The sequence below is a fragment of the Salmo salar genome, chromosome 04 (assembly GCF_965601325.2).
Source record: "Salmo salar chromosome 04, fSalSal1, whole genome shotgun sequence".
Classification (NCBI taxonomy): Eukaryota; Metazoa; Chordata; class Actinopteri; order Salmoniformes; family Salmonidae; genus Salmo; species Salmo salar.
Window position 1 is genome coordinate 43493234 of NC_138294.1, and position 21347 is coordinate 43514580.

At 41.8% G+C, this 21347-nt stretch overlaps 1 protein-coding gene across 4 annotated transcripts in view; it reads right to left on the reverse strand.

Moving 5' to 3' along the window:
• Window positions 1-21347, reverse strand: part of LOC106602935 (calcium/calmodulin-dependent protein kinase type II subunit alpha) — a 75685-nt gene that overhangs the window by 38571 nt on the left and 15767 nt on the right. For all 4 annotated transcript variants that reach the window (XM_082974406.1, XM_014195957.3, XM_045716882.2 and 1 more), the window contains exons 3-4: window positions 9011-9070; window positions 1964-2018 (exon numbers count right to left, since the gene is read on the reverse strand). In XM_082974406.1, the coding sequence (XP_082830532.1) occupies window positions 1964-2018; window positions 9011-9070 (115 nt within the window). The remainder of the gene's footprint in view (window positions 1-1963; window positions 2019-9010; window positions 9071-21347) is intronic.

Below are 21347 nucleotides of genomic sequence, written 5' to 3' on the forward strand. Positions count from 1 at the left end.
GGTTCTTGGTCACCTCTCTGACCAAGGCCCTTCTCCCCCAATTGTTCAGTTTGGCTGGGAGGCCATCTATAGGAAGAGTCTTGGTGATTCCAAACTTCTTCCATGTAAGTATCGATGGAGGCCACTTTGTTCTTCAATGCTGCAGAAATGTTTTGGTACTCTTCTCCAGATCTGTGCCTCGACACAATCCTGTCTCGGCGCTCAACAGACAATTCCTTCGACCTCATGGCTCGGTTTTAGCTCTGACATGCTCTATCAAATGTGGGACAGGTGTGTGCCATTCCAAATCATGTCCAATCAATTGAATTGACCACAGGTGGACTCCAATCAGGTTGTAGAAACATCTCAAGGATGATCAATGGAAACAGGATGCACCTGAGCTCAATTTTGAGTCTCATAGCAAAGGATCTGAAAACTTATGTAAATAAGGAATTTACATAAAAACCTGTTTTCGCTTTGTTATTATGGGGTATTGAGTGTAGATTGATGAGGAAACATTTTTATTTAATCCATTTTAGAATAAGGCTGCAATGTAACAAAATGTGGAAAAAGTGAATACTGAATACTTTCCGAATGCACTGTATTTGTGGGCCTATTTTATAAACCTGCTAGTACAGAGGGATTGGGCTCTGACAAAGCAGTTTGCTCCAAAATGTGTCAGCTTTAAAGACTATCCAAGGTAATTTAGTTTGTATTTTCCTAGTCTCTCATTTGTGTCCTTTTGGAAATTTCACTAAGTATCTGTGGCTGAGCTCACAGAATTAAAGGCCCAATTCAGCCATTTTTATGTCAGTATCAAATCATTTCTGGGTAACACTTAAGTATTTTACTGTGGTCAAATGGTCAAAAAGAAACAAAAATAGCTTCTTAGCAAGACCAATTTCTCAAGCAAGAATTTTGCTAGGACTGTCTGGGAGTGGTCTGAGTCGGGAGGGGGAAACTGAAAACTAGCTGTTATTGGCAGAGAGGTTTGGAACTATTTCTTATTGGTCTATTAACAAATTCACAGCATGGTGATGTCACCAGGCAGACCAAAACTCCATCCCACCACAACAGGCTGAAACTTCAAACAGCTCTTACACTAAACGGGCATTATCATAATTTTCACAATTTCACAGTATTTATTCCAACCTCATAGTGTGGCAATATTTATAAAACACAGGAGGCTGCACTGGGCCTTATAACAAATCATAGGGCACAATAAGCAAAGAGAAGATATTGTATGGAGTTGTGCTCATGGGACTGCTTCTTAACAATACCCTGCTGTTTCAAATCAGTTAAGAATAACTTGCATTGTCATCAAGATCTTCTTATGCAACACTTTGTCCTGCTGCTCACTGTCTCACACTTACAAAGCTGTTTTTCATTCAGAGACATTAACAGGGAAGAGGCAGGTAAAAGAAGACACCTCACAACGGATGCAAGAAGAGTTCTCTTAAAGTTACAATACTGTAAGACTTTACCAATGTTAAAGTGTCCAGTTTCTGTAATGAAAAGCATTCAACGCCTCCAGAATACTGTAATCACTGTTTTGCAGACTGAAATCAACAGTTCCTTGAAAGGCATTGAAAGGTATTACATCATTTGAGTGTTTAAAATGCTTATAATGGTGACTTTTACAGAACTATTATGGTGCACTCAAACGAAGTACACTCAACACTACATGGGCTCTTTAGCCATAACTAGCAGTTAGATCCAAACCACAGCCTATACTGTATAGCTTACTAAGGAGCTCATTGAATTCAGGACCTCTACTAATATTAATGGTAGATAGTGATTCACTGTGGTTCCGTCTTATACGGACTGCTCTGATCAGTGTGAGTAGGACACACATCAAGACTCACGTCAAGCTACCGCCCAAACCAGAAACATCACTGTGTCATTAACGTCAATCATCCTCACTGTGTGTGTGAAAGCAGACGGAATGATGCAGTAGATAAATTCACGGCAGTGCATTACTCACAGGTCAAAGATCAGGTAGTGATGCCCCTCCTCTGAGATGCTGTCATGGAGACGCACTGGATGGAGAAAAGAGAGAAAATAAGTAAACATATGCAGGAAAGCCCTAATATTTCACACATAGAATGCATAGTCAATAACCTTCAAATATCTAAATCACACATCTCAATCACCCAGTCCACTGCATATGTCAAATCACAGTGTCTCACATTCCCCAAAATACACTATATGGCCAAAAGTATGTTGACACCCCTTCAAATTTGTGGATTCGGCTATTTCAGCAACAGGTGTATAAAATCGAGCACACAGCCATGCAATCTCCATTGACAAACATTGGCAGTAGAATGGCCTGTACTGAAGCGCTCAGTGACTTTCAATGTGGCACCGTCATAGGATGCCACCTTTCCAACAAGTCAGTTCGTCAAAGTTCTGCCCTGCTAGAGCTTCCCCGGTCAACTGTAAGTGCTGTTATTGTTAAGTGGAAACATCTAGGAGCAACAACGGCTCAGCCGCGAAGTGGTAGGCCACACAAGCTCACAGCATGGGACCGTCGAGTGCTGAAGCGCATAAAAATCGTCTGTCCTCATGTTGCTATACTCACCGAGTTCCAAACTGCCTCTGGAAGCAATGTCAGCACAATAACGGTTCGTCGGGAGCTTCATGAAATGGGTTTCCATGTCCAAGCAGCCACACACAAGCCAAAGATCACTACGCATAATGGCAAGCATTGGCTAAAGTGGTATAAAGTTCGCCACTATTGGACTCTGGAGCAGTGGAAATGCATTCTCTGGAGGGATGAGTCACGCTTCACTATCTGGCAGTCCGACGGATGAATCTGGGTTTGCCGGATGTCAGGAGAACGGTACAGTACCTGCCTGAATGCATACTGCCAGCTGAAAAGTTTGGTGGAGGAGGAATAATGGTCTGGGGCTGTTTTTCATGGTACGGGCTAGGCACCTTAGTTCCATTGAAGGGAAATCTTAACGCTACAGCATACAATGACATTCTAGATGACTCTGCTTAAAACTTTGTGGCAACAGTTTGGGGAAGGCCCTTTCCTGTTTCAGCATGACAATGCCCCGTGCACAAAGCAAGGTCCATATAGAAATGGTTTGTCGAGATCAGTGTGGAAGAACTTGACCGGCCTGCACAGATCCTTGACCTCAATCCCATCGAACACCCTTGGGATGAATTGGAATGCTGACTGCGAGCCAACATCAGTGCCAGACATCACCAACGCTCTTGTGGCTGAATGGAATGCAAGTCCCTGCAAGTCCCTAATGCCCATGATTTTGGAATGAGACAATCGACGAACAGGTGTTCACATACTTTTTTTGAGAATATCTAGGTTTTGATTATAGGTAGGCCTAACTGAAGTGATGTGGTATATACTGTTCATGAATTACTTTAGTCAAGCTTAGATAGTGCTTCTGATGTCCTGTTGCTGTCCTTATGTTATCTCCGCGATGGAGAGAATCTCTCTCTCTTTCTCTCTTCTACCCACCAGTGCCCACCACACTCCTCCCCTCCCCCAGCAGGCAGTGTTGTGCTGCTCTGTGTGCATGTGTGTGGGCGTGTGTGCACTGAGAGAGAGAGAGAGAGAGAGAGAGAGAGAGAGAGGGGAGAGGACACACGTGCTTTTGTGTGTGGGTGCTGAGATAGAAAGGGGAACAAAGTGGAAGACTGCAGTTTAGATACCTTCACCTGCCAACACCGATACATAGCAACCGTCTCACCATTACATAAGCCTGAAACAGCAATCTCAATTCATTCTGCTTAACGTTGCCGGAAAATACTTTGATTTGCATTCGCCACTTTCAACATTTCTAAACAACCCCCCCCCCCCCCCCACTTCCTTTTTTGCTGGGTTTTGCTTGTTGTTTTTGTCTACACTTAAAGTATGTCTTATTTCCTAAAAACTGCAGAAATCCTATACCAAACGGAGGTATAGAGAGGGAACTTTTCAAAAGTAGTCATGGAAGTAGTGACATTCTAAATGTCCTCATCGGTTTTGATAGCCTTGTGATCCTGAACTGCTGTTTTGTTCACAAAGAGGGTTTTAGCAGAGGAAAAGGCCAATCTGGTGTTACTTCCTGATGGTGATGCTTTTGGCCTGTCGCTGTCTGCTTTTGGTTCTCTTGGCAGGGCTAGTCACAACCCCCTCTGTTATGGGTTGTGACTAGGTTGTCCCAAATGGTGTATTTCCTGAGAACTCTTGATGGAAATCTTTGATGTCAGCCTCTTTAAGAACCTTTCCTTTACCAATCACTTGTCCAGGCTGTTGTTAGGCTATCTGAATATAGATGTGTTTGGGTCGCTCTTGAATTACGGTGGCATTTGGGCATGGCATTTTATATATACTGCTCAAAAAAATAAAGGGAACACTTAAACAACACATCCTAGATCTGAATGAAAGAAATCATCTTATTAAATACCTTTTTCTTTACATAGTTGAATGTACTGACAACAAAATCACATAAAAATAATCAATGGAAATCCAATTTATCAACCCATGGAGGTCTGGATTTGGAGTCACACTCAAAATTAAAGTGGAAAACCACAATACAGGCTGATCCAACTTTGATGTAATGTCCTTAAAACAAGTCAAAATGAGGCTCAGTAGTGTGTGTGGCCTCCACGTGCCTGTATGACCTCCCTACAACGCCTGGGCATGCTCCTGATGAGGTGGCGGATGGTCTCCTGAGGGATCTCCTCCCAGACCTGGACTAAAGCATCCGCCAACTCCTGGACAGTCTGTGGTGCAACGTGGCGTTGGTGGATGGAGCGAGACATGATGTCCCAGATGTGCTCAATTGGATTCAGGTCTGGGGAACGGGCGGGCCAGTCCATAGCATCAATGCCTTCCTCTTGCAGGAACTGCTGACACACTCCAGCCACATGAGGTCTAGCATTGTCTTGCATTAGGAGGAACCCAGGGCCAACCGCACCAGCATATGGTCTCACAAAGGGTCTGAGGATCTCATCTCGGTACCTAATGGCAGTCAGGCTACCTCTGGCGAGCACATGGAGGGCTGTGCGGCCCCCCAAAGAAATGCCACCCCACACCATGACTGACCCACCGCCAAACCGGTCATGCTGGAGGATGTTCCAGGCAGCAGAACGTTCTCCACGGTGTCTCCAGACTCTGTCACGTCTGTCACGTGCTCAGTGTGAACCTGCTTTCATCTGTGAAGAGCACAGGGTGCCAGTGGCGAATTTGCCAATCTTGGTGTTCTCTGGCAAATGCCAAACGTCCTGCACGGTGTTGGGCTGTAAGCACAACCCCCACCTGTGGACGTCGGGCCCTCATACCACCCTCATGGAGTCTGTTTCTGACCGTTTGAGCAGACACATGCACATTTGTGGCCTGCTGGAGGTCATTTTGCAGGGCTCTGGCAGTGTTCCTCCTGCTCCTCCTTGCACAAAGGTGGAGGTAGCGGTCCTGCTGCTGGGTTGTTGCCCTCCTACGGCCTTCTCCACGTCTCCTGATGTACTGGCCTGTCTCCTGGTAGCGCCTCCATGCTCTGGACACTACGCTGACAGACACAGCAAACCTTCTTGCCACAGCTCGCATTGATGTGCCATCCTGGTTGAGCTGCACTACCTGAGCCACTTGTGTGGGTTGTAGACTCCGTCTCATGCTACCACTAGAGTGAAAACACCGCCAGCATTCAAAAGTGACCAAAACATCAGCCTGGAAGCATAGGAACTGAGAAATGGTCTGTGGTCCCCACCTGCAGAACCACTCCTTTATTGGGGGTGTCTTGCTAATTGCCTATAATTTCCACCTGTTGTCTATTCCATTTGCACAACAGCATGTGAAATGTATTGTCAATCAGTGTTGCTTCCTAAGTGGACAGTTTGATTTCACAGAAGTGTGATTGACTTGGAGTTACATTGTGTTGTTTAAGTGTTCCCTTTATTTTTTTGAGCAGTGTATATTTTTTGACCATTATGATAACATTGTGCCACCAGTAGAAGTAGTAACACCAATGAGAAATGTTGGGTACATTTTCTAGAAATCTACGGTCATCAGTCCTTTAAAAATAATTGACAAAAGTGACATAATTCATTCTATATTTTAATAGCCCTTGTTTTTATTGACCTATATAATATATGAAATACTTTTGTTTACTGTCTAGCATTCATAATAATAGATTGATTTCTCTAAATCCCCAAAAACATATCACTACACCTCTACACATCCAGCGGGACAAGCCAATTTGCTAGTCCCCTGTAGTTTCTACAATGCATACAAATAGATGTTTTGCAGTTTAACAGACTTACATATGTCTTCGTATAACAGTTAAATAAAACAGAAAAGGTATGCTTTGTCATGTTTTTGTCCTTTGAAATTGTTTTTACGTGGCGTCCAAGTCAAGGGACAGCATTTACCACCGCTATTCAAGAAGGAATTCTAGCTGAATAGGGATGGGATGGTTAAAGTACTTTGTCTCTCCCACAGAGCAATATGACAACACACTGAGGAAAGCTTTATTACACGGTTGAGAGCCTCTACACTGATACGCCAATTATCCCTAGCAGAACACAATGCCTTCAAGTGTGGCAACATCATCATATAGGTAGGGACTGCTGTCAATCCACCAAACATGAAAAGCATGAGCCTTTAGGATATCTCCAAACCGCTATATGGGTGTTACTGTCGTAATGGGTTTGAGTGGGTCTTCTACAAAAAACCATTCCCAGGAATCACACAACTTACAACAACAAAAAAAACTGGCATATTCTATTGAGAACCAAACGTACCAAACCTGGCCCCTAGCCCTTGGCGTGATGAGCCTGAATTAGGAGTATTAGAGCCAATTCATCCAACACGTTAGTTCTCTCCTCTCCTCGATCTATGTGGGCGGACTTTGGCTCTTTGACGAATAGCCGCCCCCGATTTCGGCAGAGGAAGGCTGCCATGTAAAGAATGTGCCGATAAACAAAACGAGTCAATCCGAAGGCTGCAAAGTCAATTGGGAGGTTTTAACTGGTGCTCTGCACCGTCTCAACCAGCATGGTGGATGTAGGAGCACATGAAAAACGCTGGACATGGGCCAGTTCGTTAATAGCCTGTGATGGTCGGTTAGGCTCAGGGATAGAGAGCACAGGATGAGGGAAGTGTGTCTCAATGCATCCAGCGGATTCAGAAAAAGGCAGCTAGCTCACGTCAGAGCCTATACTGTACAGAACCCGGGAACATGACTACATTATCAGGGGAGAGCTTGACGCTGATGATCTTTATTCTATTGAGCTGCAGTCTGTGCAGGCAAATTTCCCACAAGGGCTATAAAATGCATACACGGCCACAGGGGCAAATCTTCAGCGAGATGACAGCAGATAATGTATTCCTTTCCTCCCCGTCTGTCTGTTTAGGAGCAGGAGGAATTCAGTTTAATGTTGATAGAAGGCTGGATGTTTCAGCTTCCCCCTCTCTCTCTCTCCTCTATCCCTGACAGATCACAAAACAGCATACAACCTTATCTGAGGTCATCCACAGGCCACACTCGTATTGATTCTCTCTCTGACCACTCGGAGGCTGGGTTAGACATACTGTACAGTACTGTCAAGTCGTGTTCCCTCTCTTCCTCTCTCATTCCCTCTCCCTCTCTCTCACACACTTCAAACGGTTGAAAACATCTTCAGATTAATAATGCAGTTATATTTACAATGTAGTAATCTAGCAGACATTCTTATTAAGAGCAATTTGCAATGAATGTATTCATCTTAAAATAGCTAGGTGAGACAACCACATATCACAGTCATAGTAGTACAATTTTCCTCAATAAAGTAGCTATCAGCAAAGTCAGTGCTAGTAGAAAAATAAAAGTGAAAGCTTTTTTTATGGGGGGTGGATAAGACATATGTCTTATTTAACATTATTTTTTGAAGAGGTAGGGTTTCAGACGTTTTCGGTGAGATGGGCAGGGACTATGCTGTCCTAGCATCAGGAGGAACCTCGTTCCAGCATTGGAGTAGCAGGACAGAGAAGAGCTAGGACTGGACTGAACAGGACCTGACCCCCGTAAGGGACAGCCAAGAGACCAGAGGTTGCAGAACGGAGGGCTCGCTTGGGGGGTAGGGTTGGAGCGTAGCCTGAAGGCATTACCATGGTCTTGTAGTGGATGCGAGCTTCAACTGGAAGCCAGTGGAGTGTGCAGAGGAGCGGGGTGACATGGGAGAACTTGGGAAGGTTGAACACCAGACGGGCTGCGGCGTTGTAGATAAGTTGCAGGGGTTTGATAGCACAAGCGGGGAGCCCAGCCAACAGAAAGTTGCAATAGTCCAGACGGGAGATGACAAGAGCCTGGATTAGGACCTCCGCCGCATCCCGGTGTGAGAAAAGGTTGTACTCCGCAGGAGCGAGTTGCTGCTTTGACGTTTGTAGAGAACAACAGGGTGTTGTCCAGGCTCATGCCAAGGTTCTTTGCATTCTGGGAGGGGGACACCGGGGAGTCAACTGTGATGGAGAGATCTTGTACAGTCAATCTTGTCCATGGCAGCGAGTGGGATGCATTATTAAACACGTATGGGGCTGAGAAAAGTAGGAAAGTGCTTCTCAGCCTATTAATCAGTAAATTACCGATTGTGGTCCTGAGCCGGCTCTGACGGTGCCACACCTCAGGCTGTCACAGAGTGACGTTCCCCGGCTGTACGCACAGGAACCACAACAGTCAGCTAGCTGTCTGTCTCTCTGGATGGCTGTCGTACTTTCACTGGGCACATGATTCTGCTCAATGGAGGCAGATTACATCAACGCAGACAACAGTAAGTTTACAATACGTTTTCTATGCTGCCGAAAGAATCTGATCCAAGATTAGTGACGTATCTTTTTGAAGTGTCCCAGTCTGAACTGCTTCATATTAGCTAGTGTGAAAGAATGTATATAACGTAACACATAATATTGTGGAGTCAGCCAATCAATGAGACAGAATAACCAAACAATTATTTGAATGGATCATAGTGCTTCTGAGATATACTGAAAGAGTGAGAATAGGATGAGGAAGCCAGCATGACCTGACTGGCCTCCAAAAACGAAAGAACTCACCGATGTTTGAGTGCTTCAGCAGTCGGCAGATCCTGGCCTCTCTGTCCAGCTTCTGGTGATCTGAAACGGAAAAAAACACAGACAGGTTCATAATGCAGGATACAGTATGTCTCTTTCCCAGACATGGGTCTTTGTCAGGTTCCATGTCAAATACGATGTACAGAACTGTGTAATAATTCAACTGTCAGGCCAGAGCTGGTCTGGCTCTGGTTCAGCAGCTCTGTGGCCTGATGATGGGCTGTCTATGGAGCTGGTTATCTGCGGATAGATGGCTAAGATGGCACCAACAGAGGGCGCCTTGACTTGAGCTCCAATAAAACATTGCAGGTTTCTACTTTGTGTTTTTCTCTCATTTTCATAATCCGTTTGTTTCGTGATTACCATTTTGATTCTTTTATTTCACTTTGTCCTGCATATTGGAGCTCGAAGCCTAAGATTTTCACTGTACACTACAATAACACCTGCAACTCTGTACGTCTGATTATTCAACACTCTGGCTCTGAAATCATTCTAGACCTCAGCTGAATCTGATAATGATTTATGTGGCTGTTGAGAAAGTTGAGGAGTCTTAATGACTTGGTGTTACCTTGCATTGTAAACTGTCATGGTCAAAACATAGTGATTAAATGGTTGTAAAATTCGGGAGAGGTCTGTCCGTGATAAAGAAATGCTCTGCTTTTTTTGACACCACACTCCACAAAGCAAGTCCTGAAGGCTGTAGTTTTATCTAACCTTGATTATTGCCCGGTCACACGCTGCAAAAAAGGACCTAGAAAAACTGCAGCTGGCCCAGAACAGAGTAGCACATCTTGCTCTTCACTGTAATCAGAGAGCTAATATGAATACTATGCATGCCAGTCTCTCTTGGCTAAAAGTAGAAGAGAGACTGACTGCATCACTTCTTCTTTTTATAATATTAATGTGTTGAATTCCAAACAGTTTGCATATTCAACTTACACACAGCTTAAAAACAAAGGTGTCCATGTATGCCAATGACTCAAGTTTTATATTAAGTCCGCAAGCTAGATGCCTGCAATGTCTCATTGAAGGTCTAGATAACTTTTCTGGATTCTTTGGACAAAAACCTAAATCATGATAAGTGTACAATATTACGTATTGGATCTTTAAAAAAATAAAACTTTTACATTACCCTGCAGTTTACCTATAAAATGGGCTACCGGTGAAGTAGACAAACTTGGTATTCATATCACAAAAGATATAAATGAGCTCTCCACAATGAATTTCAATAGAAAACTTGTAAAAATAGACAAGATCCTGCGACCATGGAGAGGTAAATAGCTGTCTATTTATGGAAAAATTGCCCTGATTAACTCCTTAGTCATATCTCAGTTTACTAACTTACTTTAGGGTGCTGCCTAATCCTGATGATTTGTTTTTCGAATAATATGAGCAAAAAATATTTAGCTTTATCTGGGATGCTAAACCAGACAAAAGAAAGTGTGCCTATCTATATAATGAATATGAATTGGGTGGGTTGAGATCATTAAATATAAAAGCACTAAACCTCTCTAAAAGCTTCACTTATTCAAAAGTTTTACTTTTTACTTTTAAGAAAAGCTCATCCATTCTTTAATAATTGCCTTTTTGCCTTTGTGCAGATTGCCATGTCTCATTTTCGATTAATTGAAAATGATACTTTTTTCAAAGTATCTTTCTTTTTCAAACAAGCATTGCAGAGCTGGCTACTATTTCGAATTTTATCCCCCTGAAAAGATAGAACAAATATTACAACAAATATTATGGCTGAACTCAAATGTGCTGGTTGATAAAATACCTGTATTTATGGGAAAGATGTTTGAAATTGTATTTTGTAAATGATATTGTACATTGGAACAGTAGAGTTATGTCCTTCATGGAGTTATCAGAATTGTACGGGAAGGTCTGCTCAATCCAAGAGTACAACCAATTGATTACAGCATTACCCCAAAAATGGAGGAGGCAGGTGGCAGTGGGAGGAGGTAGGGAACTGGTCTGTCTGCCCAATATAAAGGATCAAAACTGGTGGAGGAATAAAAATAGCATAAATAGGTAAGTATGCCAGTTTCATTTGAGGACCAGGATGTTGACAGCTATGCCATACAGATTGCAAAATAGTTGGGAAGAGATATTTGATCTACCGATTCCATGCTACAGGGTGTACGAGTTGATATATAAAATGCTGCAAGATTCAAGACTTCGTGCTTTTCAGCAAAAATTATTATATAGAATTCTTGCCACCAACAAAATGTTGAATATTTGGGGCATTCAATCATCGAAGCTCTGCAGATTTTGTTGTGAGGATTCAAAATCAACAGACCATTTATTTTGGTATTGCCCTCAGGTAGCCTGTTTCTGGTCTCAGGTTCAGGAATGGCTGAAAATGCATAGCATCGATCTAAAATTGACCCTAGAAATAGTACTGTTGAGAGATCTGGAGAGACCGGGTCAGTCAATTAATAATATACTCATACTCTTAGCAAAAGTATTTATCTTCAACTCACAATCTGTGGATTCTATTCGATTAGATAGATTGAAATGATATGTTAAACAACACAGCATAGCTGAAAGATATATGGTGCGTAGAAATCCAAAGAGGGTGGCCAGCAGAGATAGGTGGGAGGGGCTGAGGGAAGCTGAGGGTTGGGATATGGAATTGGAGACAAGTGGGAGTGGAGTTGCTGGGCGGGGGATAGAATGACGTTCAAAGATAAAAGTATTAAAAAAAATTAAGTCAAAATAAAACATAATTAAAAGTACGTTTGAATGACACTAAGGGGCAGTGTTTTTACAGCTAATGCTGGTTTGCCTGAGGCTGATGCCTTGCAGGTGTTTGTACACATGCATTTACACACACTCTCATTCAAATGCACAACATGTGCACATACACGGACACACACACAGGTAAATAGTGCAGTACATGCACTCAAACACTGACAGTTGGCCTTGCTGTTATAATTTTTGTTGTCCTTGATGCCTTTGTTGATTTTTGCATTGTTATTTTCAGTTTTCCTTTCTCTTTTTTTCTCTTTTGTTCATTTTGTTGGTGCATTGGGTCTTGGGGGTGGGGAATGGGGAATAAAAAATAAAAAAATATATTATTTATTTATTTTCTGAGGCTGTGGGGGGGAGGGGGGGGGGGGGTTCGGATGGTTGAGGGGCAGCTCTTGAGGAACTGTGGGGGGGGGGGGTCTTGGATGGCTGGCGGTTGGGAGCTTGGGCCGGAGGCTGATGGATCACTGGTTCAGGTCCCCGTTTTTTGACCTTGTGGGAGATCTGTCGACGTGCCCTTGAGCAAGGTGTTAACCCTGGTTGCTTCTGTGTGTCGCTCTGGATGGGAGTCTGTTAGATGACTAATGTGATGTAGTTGTTGAGCGGCTTCACTGCAAGTATATTGTATATTTTAAACGTTCAATAAAAATTGTAATTAAAAATTCAAATGATAGTTCTGACACAGTTCTGACTCACACACTTACCCCACCACAGTCTCCACATAGTAATATATAGAGCCATGATTGCATGGAACTCCCATCTCAGATTGCTCAAGTGAACAGCAAACCTGGTTTAAAAAAACAGATAAAGCAACAGCTCTGAGCAAAGCAAATGCATGTCGTTCTGTACTTGAGCTGTTCTTGTCAATTAATGTTCTGTATTATGTCATGTTTCATGTTTTGTGTGGACCCCAGGAAGAGTAGCTGCTGCTTTGACAACAGCTAATGGGGATCCTAATAAATTACTAAATACTGAATAATACTCTTATAATACCATTATATTATTATAATACCCTTTTTCCTTAAGAGATGTTTGAAAATAAGGCCTGAAATTTCAGCATTTTTTCAAGTTGGCGTTTTGGCCTGCCTGGTGAAGTCACCAGGCGGTTTAAGTTAATAGACAAATAACAAAGGGAGTTTCAAACCTCTCCACCAATAACAGCTATTTTTCAGGATACATATCCCTCCAATTAGGCTCCTTTAGTTAGGTCCCTCACTTAGACCACACCCTCACAGTCCTAGAAAAATAGCTTTTTTCTAAGAAGCAATTTTTGTTTCTTTTTGACCATTTTAATTGAAAACAATCACAATACGGTACTTAATTGTTACCCAGAAATTATTTGAAATGTAGATTACAAAAATTGCTGCATTGGACCATAAATACCAGTGTTGATGATACGGAAGGAAAAAATATTGTACAGTGCCTTCAGAAAGTATTCACACCCCTTTACTTTTTTTACATTTTGTTGTGTTACAGCCTGAATTTAAAATGGATTACTTTGAGATTTTGTGTCACTGGCCTACACACAATATCCCATAATATCCAAGTGGAATTATGTTTTTAGAAATGTTTACAAATTAATTAAAAATGAAAAGCTGAAATGTTTTGAGTCAATAAGTATTCAAACCCTTTGTTGGCAAGCCTAAATAGGAGGAGAAAATCGTATTTGCTTAACAATAAGATGCATGGACTCTGCCTGTGCGCAATAATAGTGTTTAATATGATTTTTGAATGACTACCTCATCTCTTCACCCCACACATACAATTATCTGTAAGGTCCTTCAGTCAAGCAGTGAATTTCAAACAGATTCAACCACAAAGACCAGGGAGGTTTTCCAATGCCTCACAAATGAAGGGCACTTGGTAGATTGGTAGATGGGTAAAAAAAAATCTAAAGCAGACGTTGAACATCCCTTCGAGCACGGTGAAGTTATTAATTAAACGTTGGATGGTGAATCAATAAACCAGCTCAGGGATTTCACCATGATGCCAATGGTGACTTTAAAAAAGTGACAGAGTTTAATGGCTGTGATAGGAGAAAACTGAGGATGGATCAACAACATTGTAGTTACTCCACAATACTAACCTAAATGATGATGGCTGTATCATGTCATTTTACCTTTATTTAACTAGGCAAGTCAGTTAACAACAAATTCTTATTTACAATGACAGCCTACACCGGCCAAACCCAGACGACGCTGGGCCAATTGTGCGCCACTCTTATGGGACTCCAAATCACAGCTGGTTGTGATACAGCCTGGATTTGTACCAGGGTGTCTGTAGTGACGCCTCAAGAGCTGAGAGGCAGTGCCGTAGACTGCTGCACCACTCGGGAGCCCTGGGTATGGGAATGTTTTTCATTGGCAAGGACTGGGGAGTTTTTTAGGATAAAAATAAACGGACTAGAGCTAAGCACAGGCAAAACCTGGTTCAGTCTGCTTTCCAACAGACACTGGGAGACAAATTCACCTTTCAGCAGGGCAATAACCTAAAACCAAATATACACTGAATTTGCTTACCAAGACGACATTGAATGTTCCTGAATGGCCTAGTTACAGTTTGACTTAAATCGGCTTCAACATCTATGACAAGACTTAGAAATGGCTGTCTAGCAATGATAGACAACCAACTTAACAGAGCTTGAAGAATTTCTTAAATAATAATGTACAATCCAGGTGTGCAAAGCTCTTAGAGACTTACCCAGAAAGAATCACAGGTGTAATCACTGTCAAATGTGATTCTAACATGTATAGACTCAGGGTGTTGAATACTTTCTGAAGGCACTGTAGATGCTGATGGTTGACAGTGCTGGTAATGTGTAATGAGGGTGTGGGTGGGAGGGTGGGAGGGGGTGATGATGGGCATGGTGCAAAGGAGGAGGTTCAGGAAAAGAGAGAGGTCACATCGCCACGAGCCACTTTCCCCACTAATGAAAGTGAGGGGGAGGGCAGCCAGTGAAATAACAATGCCGCTTTGCCAAATAAATGCTACCTTCCTGTGTGAGAGCGGAGGGCTTTCTGCGGTATTAATGAGCAATCCAAATTGGCAAATGAGGAAGAGGAGACCCCCTTTTCCCTCCTAATTTCTACCCCTCTATTTAATAATACAGCCCTTCACTGTCTGCACAATCTGTAGAGCGCAATCAGGGACAGAGAAGGCCTGTATCAGCCCTAAAGTCGTACAAAGGCATTGCCCTCTTTATCAAGTTCATGATCGCGTCGGAGATTGGATAAACCAAGCCTCCTCCATCATCCAGGCTTTTCTCGTGTGAGCAGAAGCTTCACAGAACCCCAAGTGCTGTGTAGCAGCTACATTTATCATTATAAATGAGTAATGTTTCAGTGATTCCACCATTAGACAGACAAGATATGAAACAAATATCACCTCATTCTTTACTTCTATAATATTTGCTGCCGTACCAGCGTTTTAATAAGTGTATGACAATCTCCCCTCCGTACAGACCTCCTGTACTGTACTGTATCCACTGTAATGTATAAGCAAAGATATGTTCTGGACTTTGAAAATGGTGTTGCTAAGCAACACTGGCAGAATATACCAGAAATAGAATTATAAGATATATGAGTTTGAAAAAAAACTACAGAGGGAAAAGTCACAGCAAACTTAGTTATTATAACCCTGTATATATCATCCAACGGGGAGGATTTCAAATAAAAGCTTCAACAACTCTGAGCACAGGTCAACGGCAATATACAAGGAGAGTGTGAGACGACAATGAACCATACAAAACCGTTTCCCAATCATGTATTACCCAACAACAGGCAAACAGCAAATTACATAAGCCGTAGAAAATGATATGTCCAATACACCATACCAGTGGAACTTTGTACAGTATCATTGGTGTTCAGTGTTCAGTGAATGGATTTACAACTTAACATATGAACAGTATTGATTAACACATCGACACAGACACCATGCCAATGGGTGGTCTTATTTTGCACTCTTGCTGCATGGACTTTAACCTGTAAGGTTCATATCTAGGCAAACATGGACCTGACCCTGGACGAAAACCTGCTGTTTGTCTCCGTGTAGACGCACAATAAATACACTTCTGGATAGTGTGATGCCTTGAGTTGATTTTACCATAACTAATACACATTTTGCTGTGATGCCTTTTTAAAAATCGAAAGTCAGAAATAAAGCTCACTCACAGCTGATTTGGGTTAAATGTTCCAACCAACTCCTCCTGGCCTAGCAGTATATTATCAGAATGCTAATGGACCTCCCCTACTACTCAGCCAAGTGTCTTTCCCTGCTCCATGCAATCCATTCTGTTCACCCTTACACCTGAGCCTTACACCTGAGGGTCCCCAACCCAAAGTCAGTCTCTACATAGCAAGTAGAGAGGCAGGCTTTGTGTAAAAAAGTAAATAGTACATGTAAAATCCCCGCTAATCATTTTGGAGCAAATCATCTGCATGTATCTTATCTCATGAAGAAATGTCTGCCAAGTCTTCCATAGCCAATTACAGAGGCACACCAACTCATTAGACAGTAACTTAATTATGTGCATCATATTATTGTGACCTGTGATTTAACGCATGAGGAGGTCATATTAAAGGAGTGGTTTACTTTTTTTAACCAAATCTCTATTTTTGATGTAAAAGGGACGTTATAGAAGTCTCCCGACCCCTCCTGTCTCAGCCTCCAGTATTTATGCTGCAGTAGTTTATGTGTCGGGGGGCTAGGGTCAGTCTGTTATATCTGGAGTATTTCTCCTGTCTTATCCGGTGTCCTGTGTGAATTTAAGTAGGCTCTCTCAAATTCTCTCTTTCTCTCTTTTTCGCTCTTTCTTTCTCTCTTTCTTTCTCTCTCTCTGAGGACCTGAGCCCTAGGACCATGCCTCAGGACTACCTGGCTTGATGACTCCTTGCTGTCCCCAGTCCACCTGGCCGTGCTGCTGCTCCAGTTTCAACCGTTCTGCCTGCGGCCTTGGAACCCTGACTTGTTCACCGAACGTGCTACCTGTCCCAGACCTGCTGGTTTCAATTCTCTAGAGACAGCAGAAGCAGTAGAGATACTCTCAATGACCGGCTATGAAAAGCCAACTGACATTTACTCCTGAGGTGCTGACCTGTTGCATCCTCGACAACCACTGTGATTATTATTATTTGACCCTGCTGGTCATCTATGAACATTTGAACATCTTGACCATGTTCTGTTATAATCATCACCCGGCACAGCCAGAAGAGGACTGGCCACCCCTCATAGCCTGGTTCCTCTCCAGGTTTCTTCCTAGGTTCTGGCCTTTCTAGGGAGTTTTTCCTAGCCACCGTGCTTCTACACCTGCATTGCTTGCTGTTTGGGGTTTTAGGCTGGGTTTCTGTACAGCACTTTGTGACATCAGCTGATGTAAGAAGGGCTTTATAAATACATTTGATTTTGATTTCCTTTCATTTGGTTTTGAGAAACTTACCGCCCCAGCAGTAGACTTCTTCATTGCTTGTTCTGCAGTATGGGGGCCATGGCTAAACATGAACAAAGTCTCCAAAAATACCCAAATATGTCCTTTTCAGAAACGGCAAATGTTGTACCTTTCATACTTTTTCCACCAACTTTACCATACCGCCAACTTTTTTTCTGCGTTTTCTTTATATCTGAAAGGTATTGCCTAAATCAAAGCCGAAACTTTTAATTCCGCCAAAAAAACAAGTAATCATTTCAGTAAATGACAGCTTAGTATGAAAGCACAATGCTGAGGAGGCATTGGCACAAACTATGCTCCTAAAGAGTAACTTTCATGAAGAATTTTTTTTAATCGAAAACCAGATGTTTTTGGCATAGTTATAGTTGAAACACGTAAATTCTGGTCTTCATTTTGACAGTTCGTTGCAAAAGTGATATATTTTGGTCTTTTAGTAGTCAATCTATCTATTTTTTTCTAGCTATTTTTTACTGTCTTTTTTCCATTTATGAATGTGTTATTCAATGTGTTTCTCTGGTCTATAGTAGTAAAGGCCAAATCCAATATTTTAACTAATCATTTATTTATTTTCTTGATACCTAAAGGGGTCCTACAATTCAAATTGAAATATCTAAAGGATCCACAGTATGACCATCTTAAAACAATTCCATATGTTAGTTCCATTTAGTATGATATGTTATGTGTCTTATGGTATGTATTCATTTGTGGATGTCCATCACCCATTTCGTATTATACGTTATGAATTACAATTTGTATTATATGTTACGAATTTTCAAAATGTACAATATGTTGCACATTTTCTAAATGTACAATATGTTACGAATTTTCAAAATGTACAATATGTTGCACATTTTCAAAATGTACAATATGTTACGAATTTGCAAATCATATGATACATTATGAATTCTAGCTAGGTGGCTATGTGGGTAACATGCTAAGTAGTTGCAAGGTAGCTAAAAGGTAGTAAGTAGTTGTAAAGTTGCTGATCAGGTAAAATGCTAAAGTTGTCCATGATGAGAACTTGCAATCTTTGGGTTGCTAGAAATTCGTGTTATACACCCACCCACCCAACCAACCACCCACCCACCCACCCACAATACTTAAACCACCCACCCACAATACTAAACATATACTAATTTGAGTGTCCTGGATTTACATTTACTCTGTTACATCTAGTCTATGAGACCAGGCTGGAATTACTGTGGTAATAAATATCATGGAATAGGGAAAATATTGGAATAAAGTAGGCTAATCCAATTGAAAGCATGTATCAAATTGTTGCTTACTAAAACTACTAAAGTCATCCAATCCTTGTAAAACATTTGAAGCAATAGCCTACCTGCGTGTGGTCAACGAGATGATAACCACATCAACACCGGTATTATTGGAACAGCAGCGTTGCGCTGCTTTGAGACAAGCGTGGGGACTCTTCTTGATAAATCAATGTCAGATTTTTGTTTTCACTAAATCTCTGTTTGGATATTGGTTATCGGCTACAATTAGGCTGGTGAAATGTTAGCTAGGTTGAGGTGAGTTTGCTCATCTATCACTCATCAGAAACATTTAGCATGCAATAACGTAGCCTAAATCAAGAATATTATTGTATTTTATTATTTTATATTCTGTTATATTCTTACTGTAAAATATATGTCTGTTGAATGTGATTGGGTAGGTGTGTCTTGTCCGTTTAATGAAACAAAATAATGAACTATTGATTTCATTTGGATGGCAGCCATGGCTGCACAGACCTGTACATAGGCCTCATTATACTCAAAATATGCTATTCTATTCTTTTGAAAATACATTTGATTAGTCTGATGTTTCTTAGGACCTGTCTAAACTAATGAATAATGGATTTATTTTTGATGGTGTATACTCTCAATGGATTTATTAAAATAGACGCCCACCAGCATCTGCACACCACTACCACCACTTTTCCCCGGCAATGCCGGCATGCGCACGGCAGGTATAAAAAGCGCATGCAGGCAAGAATGTGGTAGAAAAACAGTATTAGAGAGAGTCAGCAATTAGAGAGTCAGTAGGTAGAGACTCAGCATGTGCTCAGTCTGCCACCCTCTCCTTCCCCTCCGTACCCTTCCTACTGCCTATACCTCCCCTTCCTCCCTACTCTCTCTTCACTCCCTCCCTCCCCTCGCTCCTCTCTCTTCCCTCTCTTCCCTCCCTCCTTCCACGCTTTCCCCTCCTTCCCTCCTCTCTTCCCTCCGCCTCCTCCCTCTCAGGGGAATCAGCAGGCCCCACGCCAGGTCCTCTGAGGGCCCTTCAATCAGGCTGCACCCAGCAGTCCAACACGGCCTCTTGTTGTTGTTTAAATGATGTGTCACCGTGCGCCCTTCACATGAGAGCCCAGTAGGAGGACATGGTCAGAACATCGAGCCAATATCAGACTCTCCTGGTGGTCAACGCCCGCGTCACAATGCTGTGGTTCTAGTGATGAGATATTTAGTGTAGTTCTCATACAATAAAATGGTTTTGAAATGTTGATACTTCAATACAACACACAACACTACCTATTTAAACTCAAACTAAATATCAAGCAAGTGGTGCTTATCTGGAAGAGCAGTAAGCTCAGGTATACTCTGACTCTGGAAAGATGAGTCAGTATACAATATGCATTCCTCCTAGCAATACAAGTACATTTCAACCATTTTAAGCAAATATGTTGGTATTGATGTTGTCTTCCACTGAGCCATCAGTTGGCTCAGGAGCCTTTCCTTCAGCAGCTCAGTTGGTTGTTATATGGGTTGCATCACAACCAACTGAAGAAAAACCTTTGATGACACTCAAAGACAGGAATTGTTAACTCATTAATATTAATGAATCAGAGCGTTTGATTCATCACAGTCTTTCTCAGTAAAGTCTCCCACGCAAGACACAAAGTGACTTGGTATTACAAAGAATGTGCACATTGCACAAACTCCCACCACGGGGAAGGTATAGAGTTGTGTAACTCTCTCACCTTAGTGACTAATGCTGTTCAGGAACACTTCAACAAATGTGAAGCAAAAGACCTGGAAAGCCAAGTTTAAAGTCAATGCTTCATTATGACACTTTAAGTTTGAATCATGGCAACATGAAATGCACCATCTTGAACAGACAGTGACCCTTAAAATCCCCTAATAGGACTGAGTGTGTTGGGCTTTAGTGGAAAAGGAATGGATAAAAGAAGAATCTATTGTGCGGAGGAGGGATGGGAGACCGGGTGAAATGGGAGTTGTGTGCCAGGGATAAAGGAGAGGAGGATGATACAGCACAGCAACCTGGACTGGTAGACGTAACATAGTACACATAAAACCAGAACACTCCAATTAGTACTATATGTTACGTTTCGTTTATGGTACCATTTAAAAGGGGGTTTCTTTAGTTTTACTATTTTCTACATTGTAGAATAATAGTGAATACATGAAAACTATGAAATAACACATATGGAATCATGTAGTAACCAAAAAAAGTGTTAAACAAATCTAAATAAATTTTATATTTGAGATTCTTCAAAGTAGCCACCCTTTGCCTTCATGACAGCTTTGCACACTCTTGGCATTCTCTCAACCAGCTTAATGAGGTAGTACGTGGAATGCATTTCAATTAACAGGTTGTTAAAAGTTAACGTGTGGAATTTCTTTCCTTCTGAAATAGGAGTCCCGTCAACGGGGTAGTTATAAATCATGCAGCGCCGTGTGTCACAATCGCAGATTTTAGAGAAACAACAAATGTCGGTACATATAAGTGTCTTATATCGGCTGAAAGCTTAAATTCCTGTTAATATAACTGCACTATACAATTTACAGTAGCTATTACTGCGAAGAAATGCCATGCTATTGTTTGAGGAGAGCTCCTAACAACAAAACACTTTTTTCACTGCGATAGGTTTGATAAATTCACCTCCGAAGGTGAAATGTGTACTTACATTCTGAAATTTTGCTCTGATTTGTCATCCCAAGGGTCCCAGAGATAACAGTAAGTGTCGTTTTGTTAGATAAAATCCTTTTTCATATCCTAAAAAGGTCCATAAAGCATGCACGATCGATTTTGTATTTCCACTCGTTCAATTTGCAAAGAAAGGAATCTGTGAAAATCTAACCCTAAATGTTGTTTCAACCAGTCAAA